At 36.8% G+C, this 27,510-nt stretch overlaps 1 protein-coding gene across 2 annotated transcripts in view; it reads right to left on the bottom strand.

Moving 5' to 3' along the window:
• Positions 1 to 1,289: 1,289 nt before the first annotated feature.
• Positions 1,290 to 27,510, bottom strand: part of UHRF2 (ubiquitin-like with PHD and ring finger domains 2, E3 ubiquitin protein ligase) — a 92,901-nt gene continuing 66,680 nt past the window's right edge. Inside the window, exons 7-16 of one of the 2 annotated variants that reach the window (XM_010586052.1) lie at positions 25,978 to 26,101; positions 25,484 to 25,591; positions 21,656 to 21,760; positions 10,526 to 10,632; positions 8,361 to 8,523; positions 7,501 to 7,638; positions 6,562 to 6,685; positions 5,991 to 6,154; positions 3,942 to 4,040; positions 1,290 to 2,388 (exon numbers count right to left, since the gene is read on the bottom strand). In XM_010586052.1, coding sequence (XP_010584354.1) covers positions 2,242 to 2,388; positions 3,942 to 4,040; positions 5,991 to 6,154; positions 6,562 to 6,685; positions 7,501 to 7,638; positions 8,361 to 8,523; positions 10,526 to 10,632; positions 21,656 to 21,760; positions 25,484 to 25,591; positions 25,978 to 26,101 — 1,279 coding nt within the window. In that variant the 3' untranslated portion in view covers positions 1,290 to 2,241. The remainder of the gene's footprint in view (positions 2,389 to 3,941; positions 4,041 to 5,990; positions 6,155 to 6,561; positions 6,686 to 7,500; positions 7,639 to 8,360; positions 8,524 to 10,525; positions 10,633 to 21,655; positions 21,761 to 25,483; positions 25,592 to 25,977; positions 26,102 to 27,510) is intronic. The other variant, XM_010586053.1, reaches the window with a different exon arrangement.

Genomic DNA, 27,510 nt, shown 5'->3' with positions numbered 1-27,510 from the left:
AAATTGTGAAAAAACACTGCAAACTTATAGTGTGAGGAAAGGAGAGTCTTTCTGTGTTGCCAGTCTAACTCCACAAAGTCTTGTCAAGCTACTTTGGTGTTTGTTAAAGGCAGTTCCATGTTGTTTGATTGTGTCTGTCACTGAGAAGTTGTATTAAAAAATTGGTTTACATATTTTTTTGTATTAAGCAGAGAACTTCTGATTGTTGACCTCAAATTTATCTCATCAATTAATTGGTAAAAGCTATCAAATGGAAAAAAACGTTAAACGGTATAAAATATTTCACAGCACTCAACTATCAGGTAAAAGGCCACAAGTCTTAAGTGCTTACTGCACAGATGCAATGATTGTTACAAAGGTAAAATTACATCTGTTTTCCCCATAAAATACTGACCTGTTTTGTAAAACATAGAAGTTCAACAGGATGTAAGAATCTGTCTACAGCTCTTTTAAACTGTATGCTTAACACTAATACCAATTCACCTACTGAACAGAGGCTGAACCCTCATTCTAGTAAGCACAGAAAAAGCTGTTGCATTAAATCTTTCAAAACTGTTCAGCAGCACCTGTTTTTTTGGTATGTGACTAGACAGTACCAGCATTATGTATTTTGGATGCAACTGAAATCCTAAGTAGAATGGGGTGGGGGAGTGGGTAGAGAAAGAAGTTACTTACTTCGGATGAAGTGAATAAGCCATTAAGCTAATTTTGAGCCACAAAAAACAGCACTGCCATGTGCATCTCAAGGACCGGTTCATTACCACTCCAGGCTAAAGGCAAGATCTAAAATTACTGAGAATGACCTACATACTTCCATATATACTTCTATATATGCCTACTTTGCAGGCTACGGGCTGTCAGTGCAGCCTCATGCCTATGGTGGGAATCTCTGACTGATGGCTGTGCAGAGCACCCACAGCTCCCAGCTGCACCGAGCTGGCTCTGGCAGCAACCACCGCCAACGCCAGTGGGGTAGGACGGGCTCTGACTCTGGTACAGGGATTGAGCACTGACAAGCTTCCTTTAAATGCTCAGTAGAGACCGGAGTAGCTACATGACAGCCACTGCTATAGAGTATGTGTGAGCCCATGGATATCAGAGTCAGGTGGTTGGATTTTTTTTCTTAATAATTTTTTTTCCTGAGAAATGAGTTAAGGAATATAAACCCGCATGTCTGAAAAATAAGAAGCCCACCTAAAGACAGCATTTAGTAAACTGAAAAAAATTCTTTTAAAATGTTATGATTTAAATAAGTGGATAATAGTAAAAACAGAATTAGCAACTTTTCTGAATCATAAAATATTTAATAAGGTATATTTGGGGGGGGATATATTGTATATAAAATTTCAGATCACAATATGAAGCGATTTGAACCCTCTCCAAGCTAGCACTGCCTTCAATGCCGTGTAGATGTATTGCCACTGATACAAGACCTACTAAAAGCATACAGTTTAACTAATACAGAAGTGGCTTTTTTATATGAAATATTTTTTACACAACTAGAGTGTCTTGAATACCCTCTTTAAGTGCAAAAAACACAGATCACTTTACACTAATGCAGCAACAATGCATTCATATTGTTCTCATTAGTCATTAGTAGTCAACTTGCATAAGATACAAGAAAAGCACAATGAAGCTCACAAAAATAGACTAAAAATCAGCCAGTTCTTGCAAAAAAATACAGCATAATAGAAGAAAAAGACAAAAAAGGATTATGCACACCACAGAATCTGCTGTTCTTTAATCCAGCTGGCTTAAGTGCTGTTTCTGGTTTTTTTTGCTGTTTTTTGTGGGTTTTTGTTTTGGTTTGGGGTTCTTTTTGTAAATCAAACCGCATGGACCAGGCACAACTAATATTCAGGAGGCAGTGTGTAGCTAAAACTTCACTAACTTTTTGTCATCCCCACAATTTATTTTCCTCTGTCCTGAGGTAGTTACAAAAAACAAATCATAAATTAAGCATCAGCTAGGCCAGTAAGAGCTGAGGCTTTTCTTTTTTTTTTTCCTTTAAAAACTATTTGTTAACTGGCCAAAACTACCCTTGATGTTAAAAGACAGCTGAGAATTAGAGTTCTCACTACACCAAAAAGATGGCTATTAGGGGAAGAGGGTTAGCTGCTTCAAAATGTGACAATATATTGAGTCCCATCAAGCTGGCTGGTCCACTGTTGAATTTCCCATATTTATTCTCCTTTACTGTCTATAAAGTCACTGGGAGAAGTACGGAAGGATCTGAGCACGTCATCGTCCTTTACTGTAACCAGGGAAGAACTGGTCCAGTAGTGTCTGCAGTATCTTGTTGGGAACCATGGTGTAGCCTTTTCCCAGGTCATAGCGGCAGGCAGGGCAGGTGAAGACTTCAGCTCTGAAGGAACGCTGTAAACAACTCTAGGACACACAAAGACAGGGAAGTGAATTATGAGAACTTTGTTTTAGACTGACAGCTTAACCCAGCAAAAACTAAGGAATCACTATAAACCAAAGATGCAATCTATCTGCTGTACCACCAGAAAAAAGGAAGTCATTACCAAGTCCTCTGGTGCCTACCTGTGCCTCTATGTCTAAAATGTCCTAACAAAGGAACTCTGCTCTGGGCTGGGATGTGAAACATCGAGCTTGGGAGGAATTAAATCACTACTGAGATTTCCCCTTCATTTCCACTAGTGCCTTCCTGTGAATCACAGCCATATCTGCAGCTTCATTCTAGCTTCATGGTTAGATTGCTAGTTTTCCAGACCTTCATTTCAAGAGGAAGGTGAGTACACCAGGTATATTGTTTAAACAATCTCCACCTATCTCATCGGATGAGATTCAGTTAAGCCTTAAAGACATATGTAGAATAATACAATCTCTAACACATTAGCATCTGTGCTGCCCTTCTTATTATGTTACCACAGGCTGCAGATAGCCCAAGCACATGAGCCGAGTATCAGAAATTTATCAGGGCAGATCTGTGCCCAAACAGCAATAGCAGCTTACTATCAAACTATTCCTTACAACTTTAATTGGATGTTATTTTGTATTTGCAAGTATCTACCGACATGTTCAAATTCTGTGCTTTGTGAGTGGGTTGCCATTCAGCTTTCTCTTCTCCATGGTTTTCCAATTTCCACAATTCTGAATATTAACCCCTTCATAATACTTTTTGGTTTTTAAGAAGCCATAATCATTCTATGTGTGCAGGCCATCCATAACAATACAGCGATTTTTACTGGAGTGATACGTATCTTTTTGAACTTGCATTATCAGATATTGTTCTAGGATGATAACAGTCTGAGTCCTTTTAGGCTCTTAGGCAGAAATGCTAGGTATGGCAGGCACAGTTCAAATACGTACAATTCAGCACAGGCTTCTGTACACACCTGTGTTACAAAAGTTAACTCTAGTACAAATTCGATTCCAAACTCCTTACATTATATCCAACTGATCAAGATTTTAAGATACACGAGTTATAAATTGACTCCTGTGGCCCTCCTACCAAACATAAACAATGCCAAGAATAACAAGATAACATAATTTACTCCAAATAAGCCCAAATAATTTTCTTGTATTTACCCTGCATCCTTTCAACAACTCTTAAGTGTTACACAATTATAAAATCTGGTTTTATTCCTTAATTATGTAAAATTAAATTAGTGTTACTGTACCAACATCTAGCTCCCAGACCAAATCAATTTCTAGTGTAATTCCACTGATCACAAAGGAATGACAGCAATGGTAAACTTCATTCATTATCTCTACCAGGAACTATACTAAACATACTTCCACTCTTTATTACATAAAATTAAGGTTACACAGCAATCACTGAATGCAAACTTGTTGCATGTTTTTGCTCAGAATGTTAGGCAATAATTATTGTCTTTCTAAAATACATATGGCTTTGGTGACTGGTGTCTCAGAGCCAAGAAAACAGCCCAGAGCATGACCGAGTTCATTCTTACTTTACAGACGTTGTGGAGGCACTCTGTTGTCACTGGCTGGTAAACCAGCTCCTGGCAGCAGACACACATAAAGGATTGTTCCAGTTTCTTCAGAAAATTCTAGTGTAGGGCAAAGGAATAAAAAAGACAAACTCTATTACAATTCTCATGAATGCCACTTATTACAGAAAGACGATGAACTTCCAGAAGTTAAGTCCTCCGTACCCATGACTACAGCTTTCTAAAAGTAATCGGGAAGCAGGTCCATAGCTGTGTAATTTTCCTGCTTTTCCACAAATCAGAGAACTCATGTTTTAAAGATTATTTACTTGTTTGTATGAGTACTGTTATAAACAAAATGAAACAGACTGGAGGGCCCCTCATGACTGTTAGCGTAGGTCAGAAAATTTAGTAGTTCTGTTTAGTGACTGCTGCTAGAAATTTGCATGTCCCTGAAAGATCTCTGCTTCTCTGCCAAGGGAATTACTTCTGCTAAGAAAGCCACTTCTGCACCTGCTCCTGTGCTTATGGGTTATGGCTAGCTTAATGGCTTCTTCTCTGCTCAGGTCAAATTCTCTGCAGTGTGTAAATCAACCTCCCTGGTTTCTAAAGCTTCTCAGGGCATCTCTGAGGAATCTCAAGATACATTCATATCAGGTGTTTTACACAGACAAGCAAGCTTATCTCTGGCATGTCAGTGATCTCCAAGTATCTCAAGAATACAAGCTTGGGTATAGAAAAAAAAGCAAATCTATGGGTAATCAAAATACAGTTCTTTGTGATAATTTTTAAAATACCAGATTTATCATAAACCACATTTTATTTAGTTAAAAGGGAAGGTGGTTGTTTCAAGAAGATAGATTTACATTTTCACAGTAGCAACCCAAAACTACCAGTGATTCCTGTTGCCTTTAGGGGCAACCAAACAGAAATCTTAGCAAAATCATGGGTAGGAATCTGTAGAAAAGTGACTTCTCAGCCACATTTAAATTACTGTTTTCTCCTTTTCACAAACACGTATCTCTATTGCCTGTTATCATGTACAGTTGTAAGAGCTTAAATTCCTTCTAGTCATTCCAGACACTGGACAGAAGACAGATAACAATGAATAACTTTACACATTTCCTACACAAAGACAACTGCAGCAGCATTACAGCAAAAACTAGTACTGTAAGTGGAAGAACAGGGAGTTATAGATGCTTCTTCTGTTACTGAAGCACCATAAAAAGCCACTGGTAATTCTCAAATAAACTAAATATGTATGTCCATTTTTAGATACCCATTTTGCAAATAATGGTTTGGTTTTCACTGAGTTGAGTTTTATCAAGTTATTTTAACTTCTTAGTGCCTTGATTTCTTCTGCAAAACAGCTAAAATAACTATGAACTTGTCACTGGTAAGACTAATTATCACTGAAAGACAGTATTTCAGGACATACTCCTTTTGTGGACTTTTTTTATAGTAATGTCTATAGTCTCTTCAATCTTAAGCTATTCTTGCTATCTTCTTGACATTTAGGGGGAGGAAAGTATTTCCTCTCTTACTCAAGTTTCACTCTCTACAGAGTGGGATAATCTAGATTTGATGAAAATATTTTCATTTCATATCTAAATTTGAAGATAACAGTACTTTTATCTTCTTAAACAAAGCAAGCAAGCTGTATTTTCCATCATAAAGTTATTTTCTGTCTCAACAGAAAGGAGTGACTAGAACCACCTTTCTTTGTGTTTGATTCCTCACATGAGCACAGCACAAAAATACATGTATAATTTCAGAGAAAACATACTCACTTCAAAAATGAAAACAAAAAAAAGCCACTTCTAACTTCAAAATGTTTTTTGAGCGAGAAAAGATCTCTATTATGCAGGTGTAAACTGAGCCATCAATAGCAAATTGTACAAGTGAGGATTATTTTCTTGAAATCAAAGTCTTACAAGTAAATATAATGCTAGACACAGTCTGTATTCAGCAAAAGTTCAACAAGCACATTAGGTTTTAAGAGAGACTCAAGATTTCACCTAAGTCTACAGAAAAGGTAAACATTAAAAACTATGCATGCAGCAAACATACTGGTCCTTCCTTAAGAGATGCAAGTACTTCATCCCACAGTTTCTGGTTCATACAGTCTTCTCTAATCAGCCATTGCTGCTCTTGGGTCAGCTGGAAAGCCTCTCCTTTCCCTCCATCTCCCATCCTCATGGCTTTGGGTGTATTCGTAGGTTCCTCTATACCTGCTTAAGATTATGACCATCAGACAGAGTAACAACAGAGTGTTAGTCTAAACTAATAAAAGGGGAAGACAAAACTGTTTCTAGACAGCTAAAACATGGATTACACCCATGAAATGTAGCAATCAAATCCCTACTCCAGCTCATACTGTTCAGCATTGTTCTGGACTGCAGCACACAGTTGCACAGAAGACTTCATTTTACTACAGAGCTTAAGAGGAAAAAAAATACCCGTAAGCGTAGTAAATAAGGTAAGATGCCTACACTACTACTTAATTACAGAGCATGTACTTATCAATTTACATTAGTATTCCAAATAACTTCAGACTTCCACAAAGTTTTCATGCTACTGGCTTAATGAACGTAATATGACAGACTTCACTGATAAATGCTAAAAAAGTAAAAAGAAATACCATCATCAATTGTCCTTTTCTGGTTTCCATTACTCTGGCTGGTTGGCTCCTGTTTCACAGTTTGCTTTTTAACCTTATCTTTCTTCTCCTTACTAGCCATGGCTTCCAAATAACCTTCTGGATACTGAAATAAAAAAGCATAGATTTAAACCAAAACCCACTGGCATACAGGAATTCCCAAATACCAACAAGACTAATTTCTAAAAGACTTTAAAACCTTGTGATTACATATTGAAATAACTTACAAAATGATTTTTAAATTCCTACATGACGCAGAAAACATTTAAATTAGTATCTATTATTAAGAAAGTATAGTCAAGTCAAAGAATCTAATCCAGACTCCTTTGTATTAAAAGGAACCCGAGATCCCGATCTATGCCCTTACAACTATACAAATCAGTTAGGCAAAGTTTAAGATGATGGTATGCTGTAAGATACACCATTGCCTTGCTGAGAAAATAAACAGCATGTTAATTCTTTCCATCTTTCATGGGTTCTGCAATGTCCAAGTCCTCATGGGTCAGTTTATTTCTGTGCCTGAAATACACTATCTATACAAAAACCTCAGTCACATGGAGAGAAAAATACATAAAAATGCACAGGTTTTTCGATATTTCAGACTCAGCTATAACAATAGTTGCTTGTAATTCTTTCCAGCCTAAGGATCGCAAAACTGGATTCAAACTCTTAATTTTCCAGTTCACATATGCAAAGCAATTCACTGTTAAGGCAGAAAGGTTCATCCACCCTTCCTTCTACTGTGCCACTATTACAGGATTCTTTCAGTCTGCAGATAATCTGTAGTGGGTTTTGGCATTAGATCCTGTCACGGTGAAGTACAAGAAAAAACCTCAGGGCTTTAATTTAACTGATTTCTATTTCTGGAATTCGTTTACTGGAACTGAGAATAAAACCAACTCTGCAAGTCCTGATTCGAACCTGTACACTCAGACCCAGTTTCTTTGACCGCTCCATTCCTTCTGAAGTCCAAGGTGCAGGCTCAACATCATCTCTCCTCAGAAGATAACGCCAAACTAAAAATCCACATTTTCCAATTTCTGGCCAATATTTCACCACCTAAAGAACAATATAAAACTTCTGCCATTATTTCATCACAAGCCAAACACATGCACATAGTCATACTTTAATTATTCAAGAAGAAATGAGAAGACTAAGTTATACATTACTATTGTACAGCAGCTCTTCCCTCAGGTAAAAAATTTTTGAATTTTTGATAAATACAGTGCTCTTAAAAGGCACACACCTTTATATGAGATGCTGAGAAGTCATTAAACGCACAAAAAGCTAGGATATATTTGGAAGAAGTGAGGAAATAATTAGATTTCCAGGGATGAATATGCACACAATATGTCTGCTCAGTATATATATAAACCATATATACCTACCAGAACATAATGAACAGTAGTATTTCTACTACCACTGCCTGATTTGACCCAGGATTGAAAACCCTTCAGAATCAGACTCAAACCAAACCATGGATCTCAGAATGGAAGAAATAATATGGTTTATAATATGCTTTGTATGTGGTCAGTAAGCACTTATAAATAGCTTACATATTTAATTTTATATATCCTATTATGGATTATGTTCTATTATCACTGCTCTGAATAACTTCATTTCAGTTCTTTGCAGAATAAGCTAAGGCTAAAAAGCTATCATAGAGAAAAAAGAATTATTTCTTTTAAGTAATAATGAAGAATTTGCAATGTAACACACGTGAGACTTTTTAAAACAGCTGAAGAAAAATGTTATGTTGCACTTAGTAGAAATCAGAATACCTTGTAAATGCCATCATATCTGTTGCCTTCCTCTGGGGCATATTTGCTGATTCGCCGTCCTTTTGAACTGCGCACTACTCTGACTGGCTTACCAGCTCTCCAGTTCTTAGACTCTGCTCCATTTTTGTCATCCAGTGGGGCATCACAGTTAAGGGCCAATGCCCTAGAAAGACAGTCAAAACCTTCATAAACTAGATTGCTTCACACAACAGATTTTTGAGAATTAATGTAATTAAGTCATATCTATTTTCCTTATCTAATTACACTTTATCAAGCAGCATAGAACTTTTCAGTATATTCTTTAACAACTGCAGATGGTAAGGAAAAAAATGGGTACACAGAATAGTTTGTTGTCAAGATTCCAGATGAAAACTCAGCTGATATTGCTAAATAAAACAAACCAAACCTTTTAGATTCAATAATCTTCATTTGTAAAAATAAGCCCTTCCTAAATAGCATTGAGGGAATTAAAAGAAAATTGTAACAAAAGGCAAACTTCTATCGCTATTCCCCATTAACTGCAGATTTTAAGGCTTTTTAAGTTGTGTACGCAGAAGTAATGAATATGATGAAAAACACTACAGAGAAAAAAGTACATAGTAATCATCCAAAAAACTCCAAGTAACTGAAATGTCTCACATAATACATAAACTGCCTCACAGCAGGAGTTAAATAATGGTAGCCAGCTCAAGGACAAGCAAACCCCTTTATCCACTAACAACACAAAGACCCTCTTCTAGAAACCTGGAGCAAGACAGTATGAATACTTACTAGACCAAGCTGATGTAATGAACAGTATTTCTACTACCACAGCCTGATTTGACCTGGGATTGAAAACCCTTCAGCATCAGACTTGAACCAAACCATGGATCTCAGGATGGAAGAAATAATACGGTTTATAAACAGCCATGGTATGAGTATAAAACCCACATTGTACAGAACAGTAAGGGACAGGCATACAATGACAACTTTAAAAACGTTTCTTATGTAAAAACAAAACTTAAAAAAGGAAAAATATCTGGACAAGCAAAACCAATACTGATTCAACTACAGGGAATCATCATAATCTTCATTATCAAAGTGCCTGAAAACTTGTATCAAAATCACTGAGAGCACCTCGTTACACTCCATGCGCACTAATGCCTGCAAAGCTACACGACAAGCTTTATCAGTGCATTTCTCATTTGCCAAGAGCAGAGAAATGCTGAGACTAAGGAGTCCAGCTTTTAATTCTGTTTCCCAAAGCAAGTTTGCTCTATTCACTAAATATGCTTGTAAACCTTTTGCTTAAACTTACTTCCACCTTCCCTCCCTCCTTGTTCTTGTTCACATCATGTCCCCCCTCTCTCTCCCCCTCCCTTTCTCAGCAGCCAAGTCAGGCTTTTCCTCTAAGCACCACCCAAAAGCTTGAAAGAATCCCTCTCCACTCTGCTTGACAGGAGCAGATCATATCTAAAAGCAGACCTAGCAAAGAAAACGTCTCAGTCAATATCAGCATCCCACAGTTGTTAAGTGCTCAGCTGCCTAACAGGTTATGCTCCTAGAAACAGAAAAGGATGGAGATCTCTTCATTCAGGCAGGCTTTTATAAGATGTAAAAACACTTTAAGCAGATGTCTAATTAATCTTTTGGACATATATCTTCTTTTTCAAGCACCTGCTTTTGATAAAGCAACACTCTAATTCCTTGCTTTTCATAGAAAACTATGATGGAAGAAAGGGCTAGCAAAATAGGAAAGACTTCTTTTAGCATGCGAAAATGAACATGCTTTCTTCCTACTTAAATTTCATAACTTATTTACCCATTGAAGAAGAAATTTAAAAAGAAACACCCAGAATAGAAAACTTCCACCCAATAGTTTTGACAAACTTCTCATTAAATTAAAACGGAGTCCTCTGAAGGAAACTGTAGGACAATTTCAACCAGAGACATGACTACTAGCTGCACCAGCAGTACAGTAACATATTTCATTGAGGTGTGTGTTTCTTTAAATCAACAAAACATAATGCTTGATAAAATGCTTCTTAGCAGCAAGAGGCACTACTGTTTACAAAAGCAGCATGTACAAGAGTAAATGAATATTGCAAAATGTTAGTTTTAAATTAAAGCACTACAACCCAGCTATTTGTTTTGGAATACTTTTTAATTTTATCTTCAAAACTTACCTGTTCATGTGTGTCAATGTCTGATCAAATGAATGTTCTCCAATCCTTTTATTGCCAGAAAGATCTCTACCCCCACTCCCAGTGTAAGTGAATTCATCTCCTCGATCCTGTGCAAGAAGATTATCCTTCATTTTAACACTCCAAAGTAAAGCAACTCAATTTACAAAAAATGTGACTTCATTTGTTCTATTTATTCAGACAGAAAAAAACTATAATCCAAAGCATGAAAGATGTGTTTTCAATTTCAGCGTCACTGTCCTACAGTAGCTGTGCTAGCACAAAGCTACTGGTCTGGATGGAACGTATTGTCCAGAAAATTCTTATTAAAAAATTGCCTGCCTTAAAAAATTGGACTTTTGCATCTCTTAAAATCCTATTTTTGGGGAAAGGAAAAAAAAAAGTGAGGAAGGGAACACATTTTAGCAAGTGGTTAATTGCTCGAGAGCTTTCATCTAGTTTACAAGAATATCATGTTTGTAAAATACATAATAAATACCTTGGAGGGATCACTTCAGCTTGTGCAAGGGGCTAAGTGCTAATAAGTACAAACAGTTCTGCCTTATATACAAGGCAGTTGCTTTAATGCAGTAATAATCCTGGCTCTTCTGAACTAGTAAGAGTTTAAGCTCATTTAGATTTGCATTTTGGAAGATGACACAATTCTGTAGTATACTTTCTACATAGAATTTTCTTTAAATCAAAGGAAGGTTGATAGAATCTTTTACCGTGAACCATGAAAACAGTCAAAATCTACATACACATAAGTAAAGCCAGTAACACTGTTTTCTTTAGGAAATGTATCACAAAAATTCATATTACTCCTGGCAAATACAAGCATTTCTAGAAATATATATATTCTACAAATATATTTAATATGATATATCTTTGGAGATGCAAATTTTGCATAAAGCGTGAAGCAGTAGTTGAAGATAAATACTTAATAGGAAAATAATGTTTATATGAATTTTTATAGCAAAAATCTGAACATACTTGTATGCAGTAGTAAAATTCAGTCAATTTCTTACCACTATTAAAAGTCTGACATTATTAAGGATCCAGTGCAAGACTGTTACAGATATTTCATGACTGACAACAGCAGAAAAAGAGAAAGTTAGAAAGAGAAATGCTGGTTGAACAAGGCCATAGATTAATCATAGAAATTATTTTTATTTTATTCTGTGTAGGGAAAACCTAACAGAAATTTAGCTGCAGTATTAAGAGTATTTCTCATTCAAAATTTATCTAGACATAATAACAAGCAAGTGCTATGAAGTTAAAAAAATACTCAAAACCTAACAAAGACACACATAAACTCTGGTATTTCCTTTCTTCAAACAGCCTACTTACTCTGCTCAATGAATCTCTAAAAAATAGCAGGAATAGAATGATGTTGTATGAGGACAATATATGAAACAACTTCAAAAGAATGAAAGACCAACAAGACAAGAACTATTTACTAAGACAGCATGTAAAATAAATATCAGGTATCACAGAATTGAGCTATGTTCAATTTTTCAGTGACTGTCAAGACAAACAAAATGCACAGATCACACAAAGATGATTGTGATAATAATATGATGAATAGGGATGGTTTGCTTGATGAATCAGGCCCATTCAAACAAACTGCATTTTAACAATGAATAAGAAACTTGTGCCAAGTTCAGAAAACCAGAAAGATGTATCTTGGAAAGTCATGAATCCAGAATGATTTAGGTTTCATAACAAAGAAGAGACTGAATGCATGTTCATGGTGTAGCAGAGTGGGGAAAAGTGCTAAGGCAGTTTTTTGATGTATAAGCAGAAATAAACTGAAACTGGAAGGTGATTTTTCCCTCTTTTTAGAACACAATGTTGAGACAAATATTGAAATAACACATATATAAGAATGTAAAAAAATAAAGGAAAGACAGAAACACTACATATGTGAGCAAGACGGAGAAAATTATTTACAAGACAAGACAGGTTCTTGACAAATGGACCAACTAGGTAGAACAATCTTCATTGGAAGAAAGTATTGAATAGACTTTTTTTTGGCATAACAGACAAACATAAATCAAGGACAAATCACTATAGACTTAAGCCAAAAAAACAAGTATGAAGGCATAAATGCAACAGTATTCATAATTACCTACTGGAACACACTTCTATGAAAAATGGGTTAAATGTAAAAGGCCTAAAACCATCAAACTTCCAGTGTCTTCAGAGAAAGACTGAGTGGTTCTCTGGGTGGCACTCTTTAACCACAGGCAACCACATGACATTGTGCTTGAAGATAGCACAGATACAAGGCCTATGCACACATGCTCACCTCTTGGAATAGATTCCACACTTGATAGGTTACATTGGTTCTCCTTAATTATCCAAGTGTTCTATGCATAAATAGGCAAAACTATACAGATTTGGGGGAAACTGGTAATCCAAGGGAAGGAAAATGGAGGAGAAATGGAACAGCCATGGACCACAATTGTTACAGGTCAAATAACAAGAAGATGGCATCTTTTAACACCCCCCAGTGTAAGGAAGGCTCATTTCTGCTTTGCTTCCCAGAAGAACAACATTCACTTATTTCACATCAGACATATATATAAAAAAAAAGGATTGCAGGGAACAAAGACACACATTTCCTAGGATTGGAGGAAAATGACAGAGATTTTGCCATATAGGGCATTGATTTGGACTGGATGAAGAGAAATTGGGAGGACATTTGAACCTCTGATGTGAGAGCAACTCCTAAACAAGGGGAGGAAGAAAGCCCATGAGAATACGTAAGTGGTTGTAGAGACAGAAAATCTAGAATGGCAAGAGTAAGTGATGCACAGACACAGAGTTCTTAGAGTGGAAAAAATGTGGAAATGAATACAGCCCGTGATAAGTGTAAGTAAAATGGGGATACTGGTAGTCTGGAGACCTAATGGGAGACCTATAGAACCTATTTCCATCATGGTTATGGAGTTTTACTTTGAAAGTGGAATATGCCAGGAATATTCACACAGCTTATTATTTGGGATCTTTTGATGAGTAATGACTTATTAAAACAATTTCTCAATAGCTTTGAGTTCTGAGTCTATCTATAGACAATGCAGGATCTTCCTACGACCCGTAACTGTTCGACTGATAGCCTGTACGTGACAGGTAAAGGCGGAAAGCTATTTTTTTCTCAAGAGGATCAGAAAGCAGAGCTTAAGATACTGATACTGCTGTAAATTCTGCATTCAACAGTTCAAGAAAACATTCGGTCAACGGAATTATTGATGTCTGTATGTTCTTTAATAACATTTTTAAAATGTTCTTCACTTCTTTAAAATAACTGTCAAAAAGGCTATTAAAACAATCTTATCTCTTCCCTTCTTTTCCTTCTTCCTACCTTTTACCCATTTTCTTACCTCAAAATATGTAACTCTGCCATTTCTCTTCTGCTTTCCACAGCTTAATTCAACTTTCTTGCACCAAAACATTCTTTCAACAGCTAGTAAAACCTTTGTTATTCTGTCTTCTCTTAATGCCTTCTGTATGTCTCATTTTCTTATGTTGCCTCCATAAAGTTACTTCTTAACTGTCCTGTCTGTGAAGCTTGATTATGTCATAGAGCAAATGAACTTCAGCCACAGGAACACGGACCCAGTAAGTATCTCATATTGGGGCATTTGAGTGGAAGATGAGCCTGAAGCTCTAGTACTATAAGCCAGTCAGCCTCAGACATACAACGTAAGCAGATGGTCAGTTTTATTAAATCACACTCCACTATTTCAATGTTGTTACATAATCAGCTGTAAGTCTAACAAAGAGATAACGGAGAACAAAAAAAGTAAGATTTTGAATTCTACTTAAGTGTTCAACGACATTATTTCTATGGGTTGCTTTTATACAGCAGCTGACAGGGGCATTAGCTACTTCAATTTACTGGAATATCCGCTATCTCAAGATACCTCTCAATTATTTTAGCTTTTCATTAACACCTCTTATATTTTGCTCAGATTTCAAAGTTTGGTCCCAACATATACATAAAAATTGCATTGATCAGTTTGTAAAATACGCTATTATGAACACAAACTTCTTCTAGATGAGTGTATTGGGTTTGCGTGGCAAGGTTTTGGTAGCTGGAGGGCTACAGGGCTGGCTTCTGTGAGAAGCTGCTAGAAGCTTCCACTATGTCCAATACAGCCAATGTTAGCCACCTCCAAGACAGACCTGCCATTGGCCAAGGCCGAGCCCATCAGCGATGGTGGTAGTGCCTCTGGGAGAACATATTTAAGGGGGAAAAAAAACCCAAACCCTGGGGAGCAGCAACAGCTGCCGGAGAGAGGAGTGAGAATATGTGAGAGAAACAACCCTGCAGACACCCAGGTCAGTGAAGAAGGAGGGGGAGGAGATGCTTCAGGTGCCAGAGCAGATATCCACCTGCAGCCTGGGGTGAAGACCATGGCGAGGCAGGCTGTCCCCCTGCAGCCCATGGTGAGATGGCAGGCTGTCCCCCTGCAACCCATGGAGGTCCACGGTGGAGCAGATATCCACCTGCAGCCCAGGGAGTACCCCATGCCGGAGCAGGTGGGTTCCCGAAGGAGGCTGTGACCCTGTGGGAAGCCGACGCTGGAGCAGGCTCCTGGCAGGACCTGTGGCCCCGTGGAGAGAGGAGCCCACGCTGGAGCAGGTTTTCTGGCAGGACTTGTGACCCCGCAGGGGACCCACACTGGAGCAGTCTGTGCCTGAAGGACTGCAACCTGTGGAAGGGACCCGTGCTAGAGCAGTTCATGAAGAACTGCAGCCCATGGGAAGGACCCACATTGGAAGAGTTCATGGAGAACTGTCTCCCGCGGGAGACAACCCACACTGGAGCAGGGGAAGAGTGTGAGGCGTCCTCCCTGTGAGGAGGAAGGAGCGGCAGAGACAACGTGTGATGAACTGACCGCAACCCCCGTTCCCCATCCCCCTGCACCACTGGAGAGGAGGAGGGAGAGAAATTGGAAGTAAAGTTAAGCCTGGGAAGAAGGGAGGGGTGGGGGTAAGGTGTTTTGAGATTTAGTTGTTATTCTGCATTATCCTACTCTGATTTGATTGGTAATAAATTAAACTAATTTCCCCAAGTCGAGTCTGTTTTGCCTGTGACGGTAAGTGGTGAGTGATGTCCCTGTCCTTATCTCGACCCACGAGCCTTTGATTGTATTTTCTCTCCCCTGTCCAGCTGAGGAGGGGAGTGATAGAGCAGCTTTAGTGGGCACCTGGCATCCAGCCAGGGTCAATCCACCACAGTGAGCTTCAATCTTCAGTCTGAACAATAACAACAACAAAGTCTTATTGGCTTTTTTGATATAAGAAACCCCAAAATTTCATCAGTTCATCAACCCCTCGATTCATCAGTTTCACCTCAGTAAAACATAATGAATAGAGGCTAAGATTTTGATTAATATTACAAAGCAAAATAAAAAAGCACTAAGCCTTTTTAAATGAAGTTATTAAATTCAAGACAAATATTAACTATTAGACAATTATATTTGAAAGGATTTTCTTTCCCTAGTAGTGGGAGTACCTGAAACTGAATCATGTCATCATTCATCTCCATTAAAGTCTCGTAAGTCTGTATGCATATAAGTGCTGACAGAATTGGTCTATCTGCCCAATTGCCTGATTTATTTTTGATAATTTCATGGTTTAGCACTGCTGTAAAAGGTGCCAATTAAGAAAGGAAGGGCTAAATTACACATTTAATTTATAAATCAATAAAAACCCCCTTGCATTAAGTGCGAGCTTGAATATATCACAATCAGTGCTTCTGATTCTTCCCCACAACCACCCTTGACAGCAAGAACCTGACAGTACTGTGGCATGTTCCACCACGATGAAAACATTTAACCATTTTAGTGTTAGCCAGTCTGAAAATCTGAACAGTAAGTAAGACAGCTTCAAAACAGGTGGCTAACTGGTGATGGAAGTAAGTCAACATTTTGAAAAATAACTCCCAAGTGAAAGTACTAGACAACTACTGTATGTGCAGCACTTTCTGAGGTTTTTCTTACTCCTTTCCATGTTCACTGCCAAAATGGTGGACTACCAGACCTTTAAACTAAACATTAATATGTAAATAATTCAGGCTACCCAATCTGGATTCATTATTTTCTGCTCTGTTCAATATCAGTTCCGACTTCAAATGAGATTCACCAAAGATAAAACACACAGAAAGCCTTTTCAGGTCAAAGACATTTTTTTGTAATGGGACCTTACTTAGGAGGTACAACAGGTTTTTGAGACAATATTTTTTAATTACAATTATTTTTGACTACCTACCTGTTAGAGATTGCTGAGTGATTGTTTTTCTGAGGGCAAAAAATCCTGCAACCTGTATGAGTAATTTAATTAGCCTACTATAATCCTAGTTAAAGCAAGGCAAGGAAAATCTTGCCTGTCTAAAAGACATGCACTTACTACTTGACATTCATTTATCTCTATACATATAATTCGAATTTGTTAGTTTCATCCTTCTTTCATTTCCTGTATTTAAATAAATGCTTAATATCATAAGAATTAATTTTTATAAGTGTTCATGTGAAAAATCCATTAAGTCCAGCAAGAAACTCATGGTTTGACGCAACAAAGATTAGTAAATTATGCTGATCCTTCAGAATTTTATGAAGGGAATAGATTGATGATACTCCATATGTTGCACTAATATGACTAATGTCTCTTGAAAATGCATGAATTTCAGAAAGAAAAAATTTCAGTATGTTAGGCATTCACAAACAGAAACCAAGGCCTACATCCTTGACCTAAGGCACTATGCCAGACAGAATGTTTCTTGGAAAGCATGAAATGTAAAAAAGAGCTAAATGGTGCTTTGCTAAGCATTGGCAACATTAATTTCTGCTTTTTAATCTGCTTTATCTTGTGTCAAATGGGTTCCTCAATGCTTTAGAAACAACCAGACATGCAAAGTCCTGCAAATGAACTTTGGAAAAGCACAGATAGGGGCAGTATAGACACAGATTTCACACCTCATTATGAAAGAAGCTGACAAATAGGCAGATAAGACTACTTTGAGAGCTGTAGTGCTAGCAGTGAAAAATGACAAAAAGCATCTGTGTAACAAAGTAAGGCTTTTCAGAATGTGAAGGTAATTCTTCATATAATGCAGGTACAGAGGAGACAATGAAATTCAGAAAATAATGCAAGAGAGGTATTTTTTAGCATTTTAGCATTAATTAGCATTTTGTATGGACTGATAGCTGACAATATGGAATAACAGAAGGAGAGGAGACTGTTGCAGAATAGGATCTGTTCTGCAAATCTGAAACACTGGTAAGAAGTATTAAAGCTACTGCCCTTCAAATTATGTCAAGTATGTCCTTAGTATCAGAGGTAAGAAGAGTGGACAAATAACACATCTGAGTGAAAAGGAAGATATTTGGTAGCTATCGTATAGCAAGATACTCGAACTCTTTCACATATGTTGGAGCTCCAAGCGGGTCCCAAACCAGAAGGGCGCTAACACCTCGGAAATGTGACAGCTTTTGAAAACAGCAAGTTTCATGGTGCTAAGCATCAGGTTTTCAGCTACATACTCAATCCAGGTAACTCACAATAAAGAGACACTCAATGTAATGGCTGTAATGAACTTGGTATGTTGGATTCTCCATACTATTGAACAGAGTTGGGAAAATTCAAAAGGAACTGTTCCCTTGGTAACTTAGTCAGCATGGCATGATAATCCAGAAAATTGATATAGGATACTACATCTGTTTTGTACCAGGGTTCACACTGGATTCAGATGACTCGGGTAAACCCAGCTAACTGGTTAATAAAGCAGCAGGTCATACACACATATCTAGGTAAACTGCAACTCGCAATGGCCTTTGGATAGAAAACACTTTGCCTCAGACATGAGGCTCCTATTGCCACTTGATTTGGATTTAAAGCCATTTAAGTATGCAATTCACTACAGTACTGGCACTGCACCTTTGGCACTGGTGGAACTGATCAAGTGCTTTCACTGTGCAATGCACACTAAGCAGAGGTTCTGAAACGCTGTATCGTCATCACAGGCCTTAGGCAAGTCCAGTGAGCTAAATACTGTTTATTTGCAATTGGACTATTTCAAACAAGTGGAGTAACAGTTATACTGACACCTTGGAACTGATTACCCACACACAAGATTAATGCAAAGACACAGAACATTTAAAATGGACAGCAAGGCATTTCATGAAGTGGTTAGTGAATGCTGTGTTCCAGGCACTGAATGGGTTTGGTATAAAATATCAACGAACCTAAGCAATGAGTATATTTGCCTGGGGTCCCTTCTGAGTCATTAGAGATGCTATTCTCTTTTATACTCTCAGAATCTTTTACAAGAGGATGCGAATGATCACAGCAGATATTATTCTCCAAGAGATTCTGAATCTCACTTCAGAGATTTCCCGTATGATCCTATATGCAAAAGCACTTAAAGAAGAAACAATCTTTGTTCAGATTAAACTAAGCATACCACACAATTAATTGACCATCTTTACAACACTACCTCAACCCAACAGAAACATGGATCTTGAAACTTTTGAAAATAATCAGCAGTTTTAACCCCGATATATAACAATGACACAAAATAGAAGGGCAATTTTTCAACACAGAAGTGAAATTTCTTCAGCTACTTGATTTGACAAATAGACAAGTCAAAATACTTTTATCATGAACACTGTGATTGCACAATCACTGTTAATGTCCAATATCTAGTTTTTAAATTTTACTCTATTCTGAAATAATTCTTAGATTTTAAATTCCTGAAAAACTTCTCAATTTCTTCAGCTAATGTTCCTATTATGGTTACTATCAAGAACAAGACCAGGAGATTAACAATATTAACCTATTCAAGACTCTAAAGCTAACTAGTGTAATACTGTATCTTAAATAGGTAAGCCATGTAACTTGTCACTAAAATTCAAGGTTAAACTTTACAAAGAGAGATTAATGTGCAAACATTTTATATGCATGTAATTAAGAATGAGATTAAGCTTCATGTACAAAACAACTTCACCCAATGCTCATTTTGTAAACTATGACTGTACCCCTTCCCAATCTTGAGGGTAAATCCTGTACTGACAGAACTCGTCGTTACTGAGCTGTCCAATACATCCAGAACATCCCAACTTGAGCAAAGCTGCAGGCAAGTCTGGGTCTGCAGGATTCTAAGTTTCCAAAGGCACAGCATAAAAATGGCATGATCTGAAAGCTAGAAAGTGAATTCTATTTCCTGCAATACATTTTTGCAATTATTTTACCTCAATAGTGAACTGTTAATTTAAAGCCACAAGAAAAGCATTAAGATGGCAAGTCAGCAGTGTGCATAAATAGTGCATAAAGTTTTTAAACATACAATAAGTCTTCCAAAATGTATTTATTTCTCAATTTTGTAAAAATTTATACACAAGTACCTATGTCATACCACTAAAATTCAAGTAAGAGTCACCTCTCTTTTCTTGTTGTCATACAATAAAGTGACTAGATGTGATCAGAGGATTTTATCTGAATTTTTATTAAAAAGTTTCATTTGGGGAATGAGATACCATACTTAGGATACTTATAAGTACAGAATTTGATTTTTCTGTGGATATTTGTACGGGAGTTTAATTTCAACCTTTTCCAAAAACCAGGGAAAATGGACATAAATTGGGAAATAAAATCCAGTATATGAAAAAAGAACTAAAGAAAAACTAATTCCAAAAATGCACCTGGAAAAAAAATATTTCTGCCCTGTGTCCTTAGATTAGAGAATTGCAAAAAAGCTGACATTCATACAAATTTTTAGGGCATCTTCTGCAATACTTCTCCCCAACTATGCCTCTTCAAAATTATATATGTCATCTAGACTATGACAGTACTTAGGCATCCACAAAAACACATGATCCCAACATCACTTAGGTGAACTGGAAAAGACTTGCAAAGGATCCAATTAAGTTTATGCAATATTTTGAATAATTACAGCAGCAGAAATAAGGGGACATCAGTATCACAACCAAAAAAGGAAAAAAAGGAGTCTGCAGCACCCCAGAATAGCAGGTGCAACTACTGAGCAACAGTGGTCTTAGGGTCCACTGGCTAAAGGTCCCAGAGCTTGGGTTGGGGTTGAGTCTAAGGATGTAATAATGTATCCCAACACCAAGTACCTCCTCATGTGACTTTTTCAAAAAGACTCCTTCAGAGGCAATGCTCTGCAGCAGCAGCAGCTGGTAGGTGCCGTTGGCAAAGAATACATTACGTTCTGATGCTATTTCAGATGTTTATTTTTTTCTCCAGTGCCTTTTTCCTTGTGGTAAACAGCTATGCGTGTTTTAAAAAAACGGATTGCTTACTGCTTTATCCTTCACCTGATGCATGATTCAAAATTCCACCTGATGGAGCAGAACTGCAGGAAGGGATATACCCCGTGTAAACATTATTTAATTGCAGAAAACAGCAATCTATTCATAATTAAATGTTGGTCAACATCATGAGACGAAAGTTGGATGCAGTTACTGTTTTGTTTAGCAGCATAATAGCTTTCATTGCATTACTTAGATGTTAACATCAAAGTAGAATTTTTTTCCAGCGCCTTTGGGGATCATAACACAAGATACTGAGACCTTCCTAAGAAGTTCTGAAAGTGCTCATAAGTAGGAGTCAAGAACCTTCAGAACTTCATAGAATCAAGTAACATGTACCTTTTATTCTTGCTTCATTAAAATAAATGTATCGCATATTTAGAAACACAACAAACCCAAATGAAGAGGCATCTGTCTTGAAAGCAATAAAAATCATGGCCAAAGCAGAACATAAAATATATTATTTGCATATTATTACACTACCAGATTTTAAATAATACTAATTCAGGCTCCAAAAGTATACTGAAATTTAACTGCCCTAAACAATGTAAAATCCAGCTGTAATTGACATATTTTGCTTAAGTATGAGCACAAACATTCTTTAAGAAAGATTTCCTTACACAGTTTTCCCCCAAATACTAAAAACTATTCAGTTTGTAATCAGCAGTAGTTATTTTTTTCACCGTCATATTTGCATAAACATTAGTTTTAGGATCAACAACAAACATAACTCTATCTTTACAAACATTGACACATTAGAACAGCAAAACTGTTGCTTGCATAAATGACATACCACTTCATCTTCAAATCCTCCAGCTAATACAAGTGAATAAGCTCCATCATTACTGCGCCCATGGATGCCACCCACATGTGGTCTGTGAACACCTGCTTCGCTCACCTGGTAACAGAAAAAAGCCAGTTTCTAGCATTTTTTTTCAAACAATCAGTCATCTACAATCACTTTTAGCAATCAACTTTGCTTAAAATATTGTACATAGCTGTTTGTGTAAATAGTTAATGTAAAACTGCGATTAAAGGCGAGAATTCCACTTGTTTTTAAAGAAAAAAAGCCAAAAGTAAGGACACTGAAAAAATAGAAAGACAACGTAGGACAGTGGTGGCACCAGAAGATGTAAAGGTACATTTTCTTCTTTGGGAAAAATCTCCACAATTCCTTCTATAAGCAGTATTTAAGACTGTATTCACTGCTATACTCCACTTGCACAGCCATTTAGAACAAACCAAAGCAGATGGAGATCTGCCAGTTTGGTAACATTTTACAATTTTTAGCTACGGAAGATCACAGTGACCAGTGTAAGGATTATTATGTCAGGTACTATTAAGGTAAAACAGTATGTGACCAACACAGAGGAGTATTATCACACTGCCTAAGGAAACGCAAGAAGCCATTCCAGCAATGTATGGATCATAAGCTAGTTCTCCAACCAGGAAAACTGCCTGGTAATGAATGTGCAACTAAGCCACAAACAGACCACCTGAGAGCTGCAGCTGTACCATAAACTGGCAACACCACTAAGGTCTGCTGGAACATCTCTCCCACAAAAAATTATTTAATAATTTTTTCAAACTACCAAATTATATTAAAAAAAACACCGATATGAATAAAAAAGAGGCTACATATTAAATTATGTATTTTCTCAGTACGTGATGCCAAAAATACTATTGATAGAATGAAGGTTCCCAGCAGAAAACCAATTAGGATCCTTCTTCCTACCTTCATACCCTCCTTCACACCTTGACTTTGCCTTTTTTTCTCATTCTGCCGCTCTGACTCCTGAACTCCTTTTCCGAACCTAAACTTTTAAGCAACTTCCATTAAGTTTACATTCTTCTGCTATAGTCTTGTACTTTCATAATACCATACATCAGATCAAAGGTCCAGCTGGCCAGAAACGCTGTCTCTAGTAATAGACAAGAGCTGTGCACAGTATGAAAATTACATAAGGACACAATGATAACTTCCTTGCACAATTTCTCAGCATCCAGCTGTCTTGGCTCAGACTTCCTAAAAACTTTTGGATTCACAGTATTCAAGAGAGAAAGGAGTTCACAGTGGTACCATTTGTCATATGAATTAGTACTAGTTTTGTTCATTCTGAAGTGGGCAGCTGACCTTTTTTTTTTGATGACCCCCTTTTGCATTACAAAAGTATGTGTATTGGTCCCTAATCACTTTTTTCATACTGTACATCATTTTGTAGCCATCTGCTCTACACTACCTTTTCAACATTCTTCCAGAATGAAAAGTCTTTCCAGTTGAATGAAAACCATTCCATTCCTTTAATGATCCTGTTTGTTTTTAATAATAATATATTTTATTTTCCTGACCCTTACAAATTATGTAGTTAGAACTGTTCCCCACCCCACATTTACTATCCACAACTTAGCACTCTCACCAAACTTTATCAGTTATTTGCCAATTTTTCCAGAGCATTTATGACTTTGCTGAATAAAAAGGCCCCACTATCAAACATCCATTCACTCATTCCTCCCTCCCTTCTTTCATGTCCAGGTTCATCAATTAAATTTAGGTTTCTGGTAGGTGATTCACCCCAAAGGTGAACTCTGGTAAGTAATTCATGCCAAAGATGTTCTTCAGATGCTTTCTCCAGAAGCAATACTTAGTCAATTTCCTTCTAGGGAAAAGTGAGTTTGTGTCATAAAAAACTATGCAAATAAGAAGTAAAGAAACTACAGTCTCTAAATTCTCATAGATTTGCTGAGACAAACTCCTTTCTCATACAAAAGACAGTCATATGAGAAACAAAAGTGTAATTTAGCTTTTTGTGTAGAATGCATTTCAATCTTTAAAAAAAAAAAAGACAAAGTATTTAATTTGTAACCAAAATTAAGTAATTATGTAGAAATGGTAATTGCCTTTTGATGCCTAGTCCCCACATACATATATAAAAATTAGCACTAATTTTCTGACAAAAGCAGTTTAATTCTTTTTCCTACCAGCACTAGAAAGGTCTGAAAACTATTAGCTTTTGTGTTACCAATGGAATTCCTTACAAAAGGGCGAACTAATAATTTCAATTATTGTTGAAGCAGTGAAAATAAAACTTGATTTTGAGATTATGAGTTTGCGTAAGTGATTTTAGAAACTACACGTACTTATGAGATTTTACTTAATCTGGAAGCCAACAAGAAGATAACTATTTATTTTAATTCCTTTCACAAAAAAGTTCTTCAAACATAGGAGAGGTCAACAAAATATCCCAAAGAATCAAAATTGAATTTTCCTCTTAAGTAATTTCATATAAAATCGCTGGTATGATGAACAGCATAATATTACATTAAAAATTTAATTCGCTTCATCTAAGGCTTGTATTGATGGTATTGTTGACAATGGACATCAAGGTGAGAAAGGATCAAAGAACTAGTTTAGGTTTCAACTGCTTCACTGTGATTTCTACCAAAGAGAGAAACTGAAAACTGTTGCTAAGAGGAAAATGCCTGCTGTTAACCATATCAGCCTCAAAACTTGCATGGCCTTCCAAATCCAGAATTCTTCACACAGTAATGCAAGACACTGCCATCAGAGGAAAACTGCCTACCAATTGAATAATAAAACATCTGTTTTCTTCTCATGAGAAAGCAGGTGATGAGAAGTTCAGAAAATAAAACAGAAGAGGCTTTTGGTTCTTGGCTTGCCCCTCCTCAAGCAGTTAAAAAAAAACTGTTTCTATTCTTCCAAATATGATGGAAAACATTCAATTACAACCATTTACACATGCAAGACACAAAGAACTGATTTTGAAAATAAAGAAGTATGTATTTCCCTGACTAAAACCAACAAAAAAATCAAAGATAGACCAAAAATCAGTACTATCCAATAAGGCTGAGGGAGAAGGAAGTCTGCAGTTTGCTGGACACTTTGAAACCACAAAAAATCAGTACCATAACAAAATGAAGCTGTTCCATCCTCCCCGCCCCTCTGGGTATTGGCACTGCGCTTATATAACCAAAATGTGAAATGAACTGGGAAAACTAGCTCCCCTCCTACCCCAGCCTGGATTATTTTTCTGGCAGGTTTTTTTTACCGATCTAGTTTATCATAGAGCCTAAGAAATATTTGCAACAGAAATTGAGACAGTGCAAGAAACAGCAAAGGCTGAATGGACAGCTAATTTCAGTAGCAGTACAGGCTTACACTGGTTTAAGCTGTTCATTGGTCTAAAAGAAGGCTTGGACATCTGTTACGTATGACCAAAAAACCCAACAGCGGCTCACTTTACAGCAATAACATCTAACATTTTCAAAATCTACAGTCTACATCTCCTAAGTGGGATAATCAGTTCATGTGAAGTACACTTCAGAAAATACTTTACCTTATTCACTAAGTATCCCACTTAGAATTTTAACATGTGAAATTTGTTTATCCTAATGACAACACACTTCTTAAGTTGTATTGTAAAATCAGTATACTTCAAGCTTCACTACTGTCGGCATCACTTCCAATATTAGAATCATAATGTATTTGCTTTATTTAGTCCTGGTGAAAATGGTGATTGTGAATCTAAATTTATTTTAGTGCCCAACCCATTCATTATTACTGTTACTTACTTCAACCACAGCTAATACTGAAACAACATACCTGAACTCTGAATTTCCAGGTTGTCCCAACAGGAACACCAGGTATAGGTCCATAATGATTTGAAGGAACAATAGTGCATTCCTTAGTGCGACCAACACAGGCCATGCCCTAAAAATACATTGGACAAAATGAATTAGTGTTATAATATAGAATACTATTTGCAAATTCAATGCGGATATCAAGAAAACTGATCATTATAACAAACACATATTTTAAAATATGTTAACAATTATTAAAAGGAATGTTAATTAAGTAATATGTGTTTATGTGTTTAGGGAAGGGATCGGGGGTTGGTTTTTTTGTTTTTACCTCTAGTCACCTTAATAATTCTTCTACTGCTTTAACTGCCAGTAGATAGTGGGCAGGATTAAACATTGTCTTATTGTCTGTGCAACCCAGTACTGAATTTTGTGTAGTGCATATATAAGTAGAATTATAGATGTAGCACATACATGAACAATCAGAGTAACAGCTATTTCTAAAACACACTCTACCTTGCCCCAGTCTCTCTGGCTTTCAGTACTGGCAGATGGCATCTTTGCTTTCTTTTTACTCTGTTTGAGCTTTTCTCCAGCCTTTACAACTTCATTAGAATCATTTTTGCAGGAAGGACAATACCTAAAAAAAGGTTTTAGTAAATTCTCAATTACTTCATAATAATGGCAATACATTTCTTGTAGCCAAAATAGTGTCAATTTGTTTATCTTGACCTAATATTTCAAGCTAGCAAACATATACCAGTCTTAAGCAGCTGAAGCCTATGGCTTAAAAAATGAACCCAACATGAACAAATACTATCAACTTTTAAAAAAGGGCATTTCAGAATCTTTGAAGGTAGAGTGCTAGAGGCAAATCATTTAACTATTCTTTCTCACACGATATGTGAGAGGTCCCCATGTCTCCTGCATTCACTCTTCATTCTGTCCTCCTTCATTTAGATCATGTAAAGGAGAAGACAGCTGAGATTAGAGTACACTATTAACCAGTACTCATGGTTTGTTTCTACGTCCTGCCCACTCTACCCTTATTTTTTGCTTCTAGTGCAATATATTTCAGTGCAGACAGCTGAATGTCAAAAACAGCCAAGGTATCATGTAATGTGTGTAGACACACACACACATACATGCACACACTCACTCACTCTACAGCACTGAAGCCACTTGGAATGTAGTGCTGAGACTCATTCCAGCTACCACAAAGACATCCTGGTAGGAAAGCAGGAGATACTGTATGCAGTGACTACAGCAGAGGGAGAAAGGGAGTACACTTGTCCTTTTGCTGCTTCTAATAACATTTTTATCCCATTCAGGAATGCCAATGCAAAGGCAATTGTCCATGTTTCTGGCTCCCATAAGCTGGGTTTGGCCCATATGCCACTAGTGGAGGAAGCCTGATCTACACTTAGATTGATAACCTAGTTTAGATAACTACCACTACTACTACTGCTGCTGGTTTTGATTTATTAATCAACATTTGTATGTGGATATGAATAGAAGAATTAGTGATTAATGTCCACAGGAACAGATTTCACTACGTCAATAAAGGTGTTGAACCATTAAGACCATGAAGCTATGCAGATAAAAAGAAATTTAAAATAATACAAGATGCTGAAATTGTCCAACACTAAGACTTTTAATATTACAGCTGTTTAAAAAAAAAAAAAAAAAAGAGTACGCAATGACCAATTAAAAGAAGGAACAAGACATAATGCAAATTCACAAGCAGGCATTCCCTGCTTCTTGATAGGGTAACCATATTACCTTAATATTTTTTAAACTGAGTTTTATATGGAATATTAAATAATGTTTTGCATATAGAGCAGCTTAATCTCCGCAAGAGAAACTCATTATCCTTTCCCAAACTGCAGGCTTAGCCGCTGCAGAGTTTGCCAAATTTTACACTGTAAAAATACTAAATGGAAATTCTTCCACTTCTAAAACAAACAAAATCTGTCAAGAAGTTAAGGATCAGACAGCCACAACTCTTTGCTAGTATGCAAGAAGGGAGAACATAGATCTCTTCTTTGG

This window comes from Haliaeetus leucocephalus, unplaced genomic scaffold (assembly GCF_000737465.1).
Source record: "Haliaeetus leucocephalus isolate CR32 unplaced genomic scaffold, Haliaeetus_leucocephalus-4.0 Scaffold139, whole genome shotgun sequence".
Classification (NCBI taxonomy): domain Eukaryota; kingdom Metazoa; phylum Chordata; class Aves; order Accipitriformes; family Accipitridae; genus Haliaeetus; species Haliaeetus leucocephalus.
The sequence above is the reverse complement of the archived record's forward strand: the minus strand, read 5'-3'. Positions and strand labels throughout refer to the sequence as shown.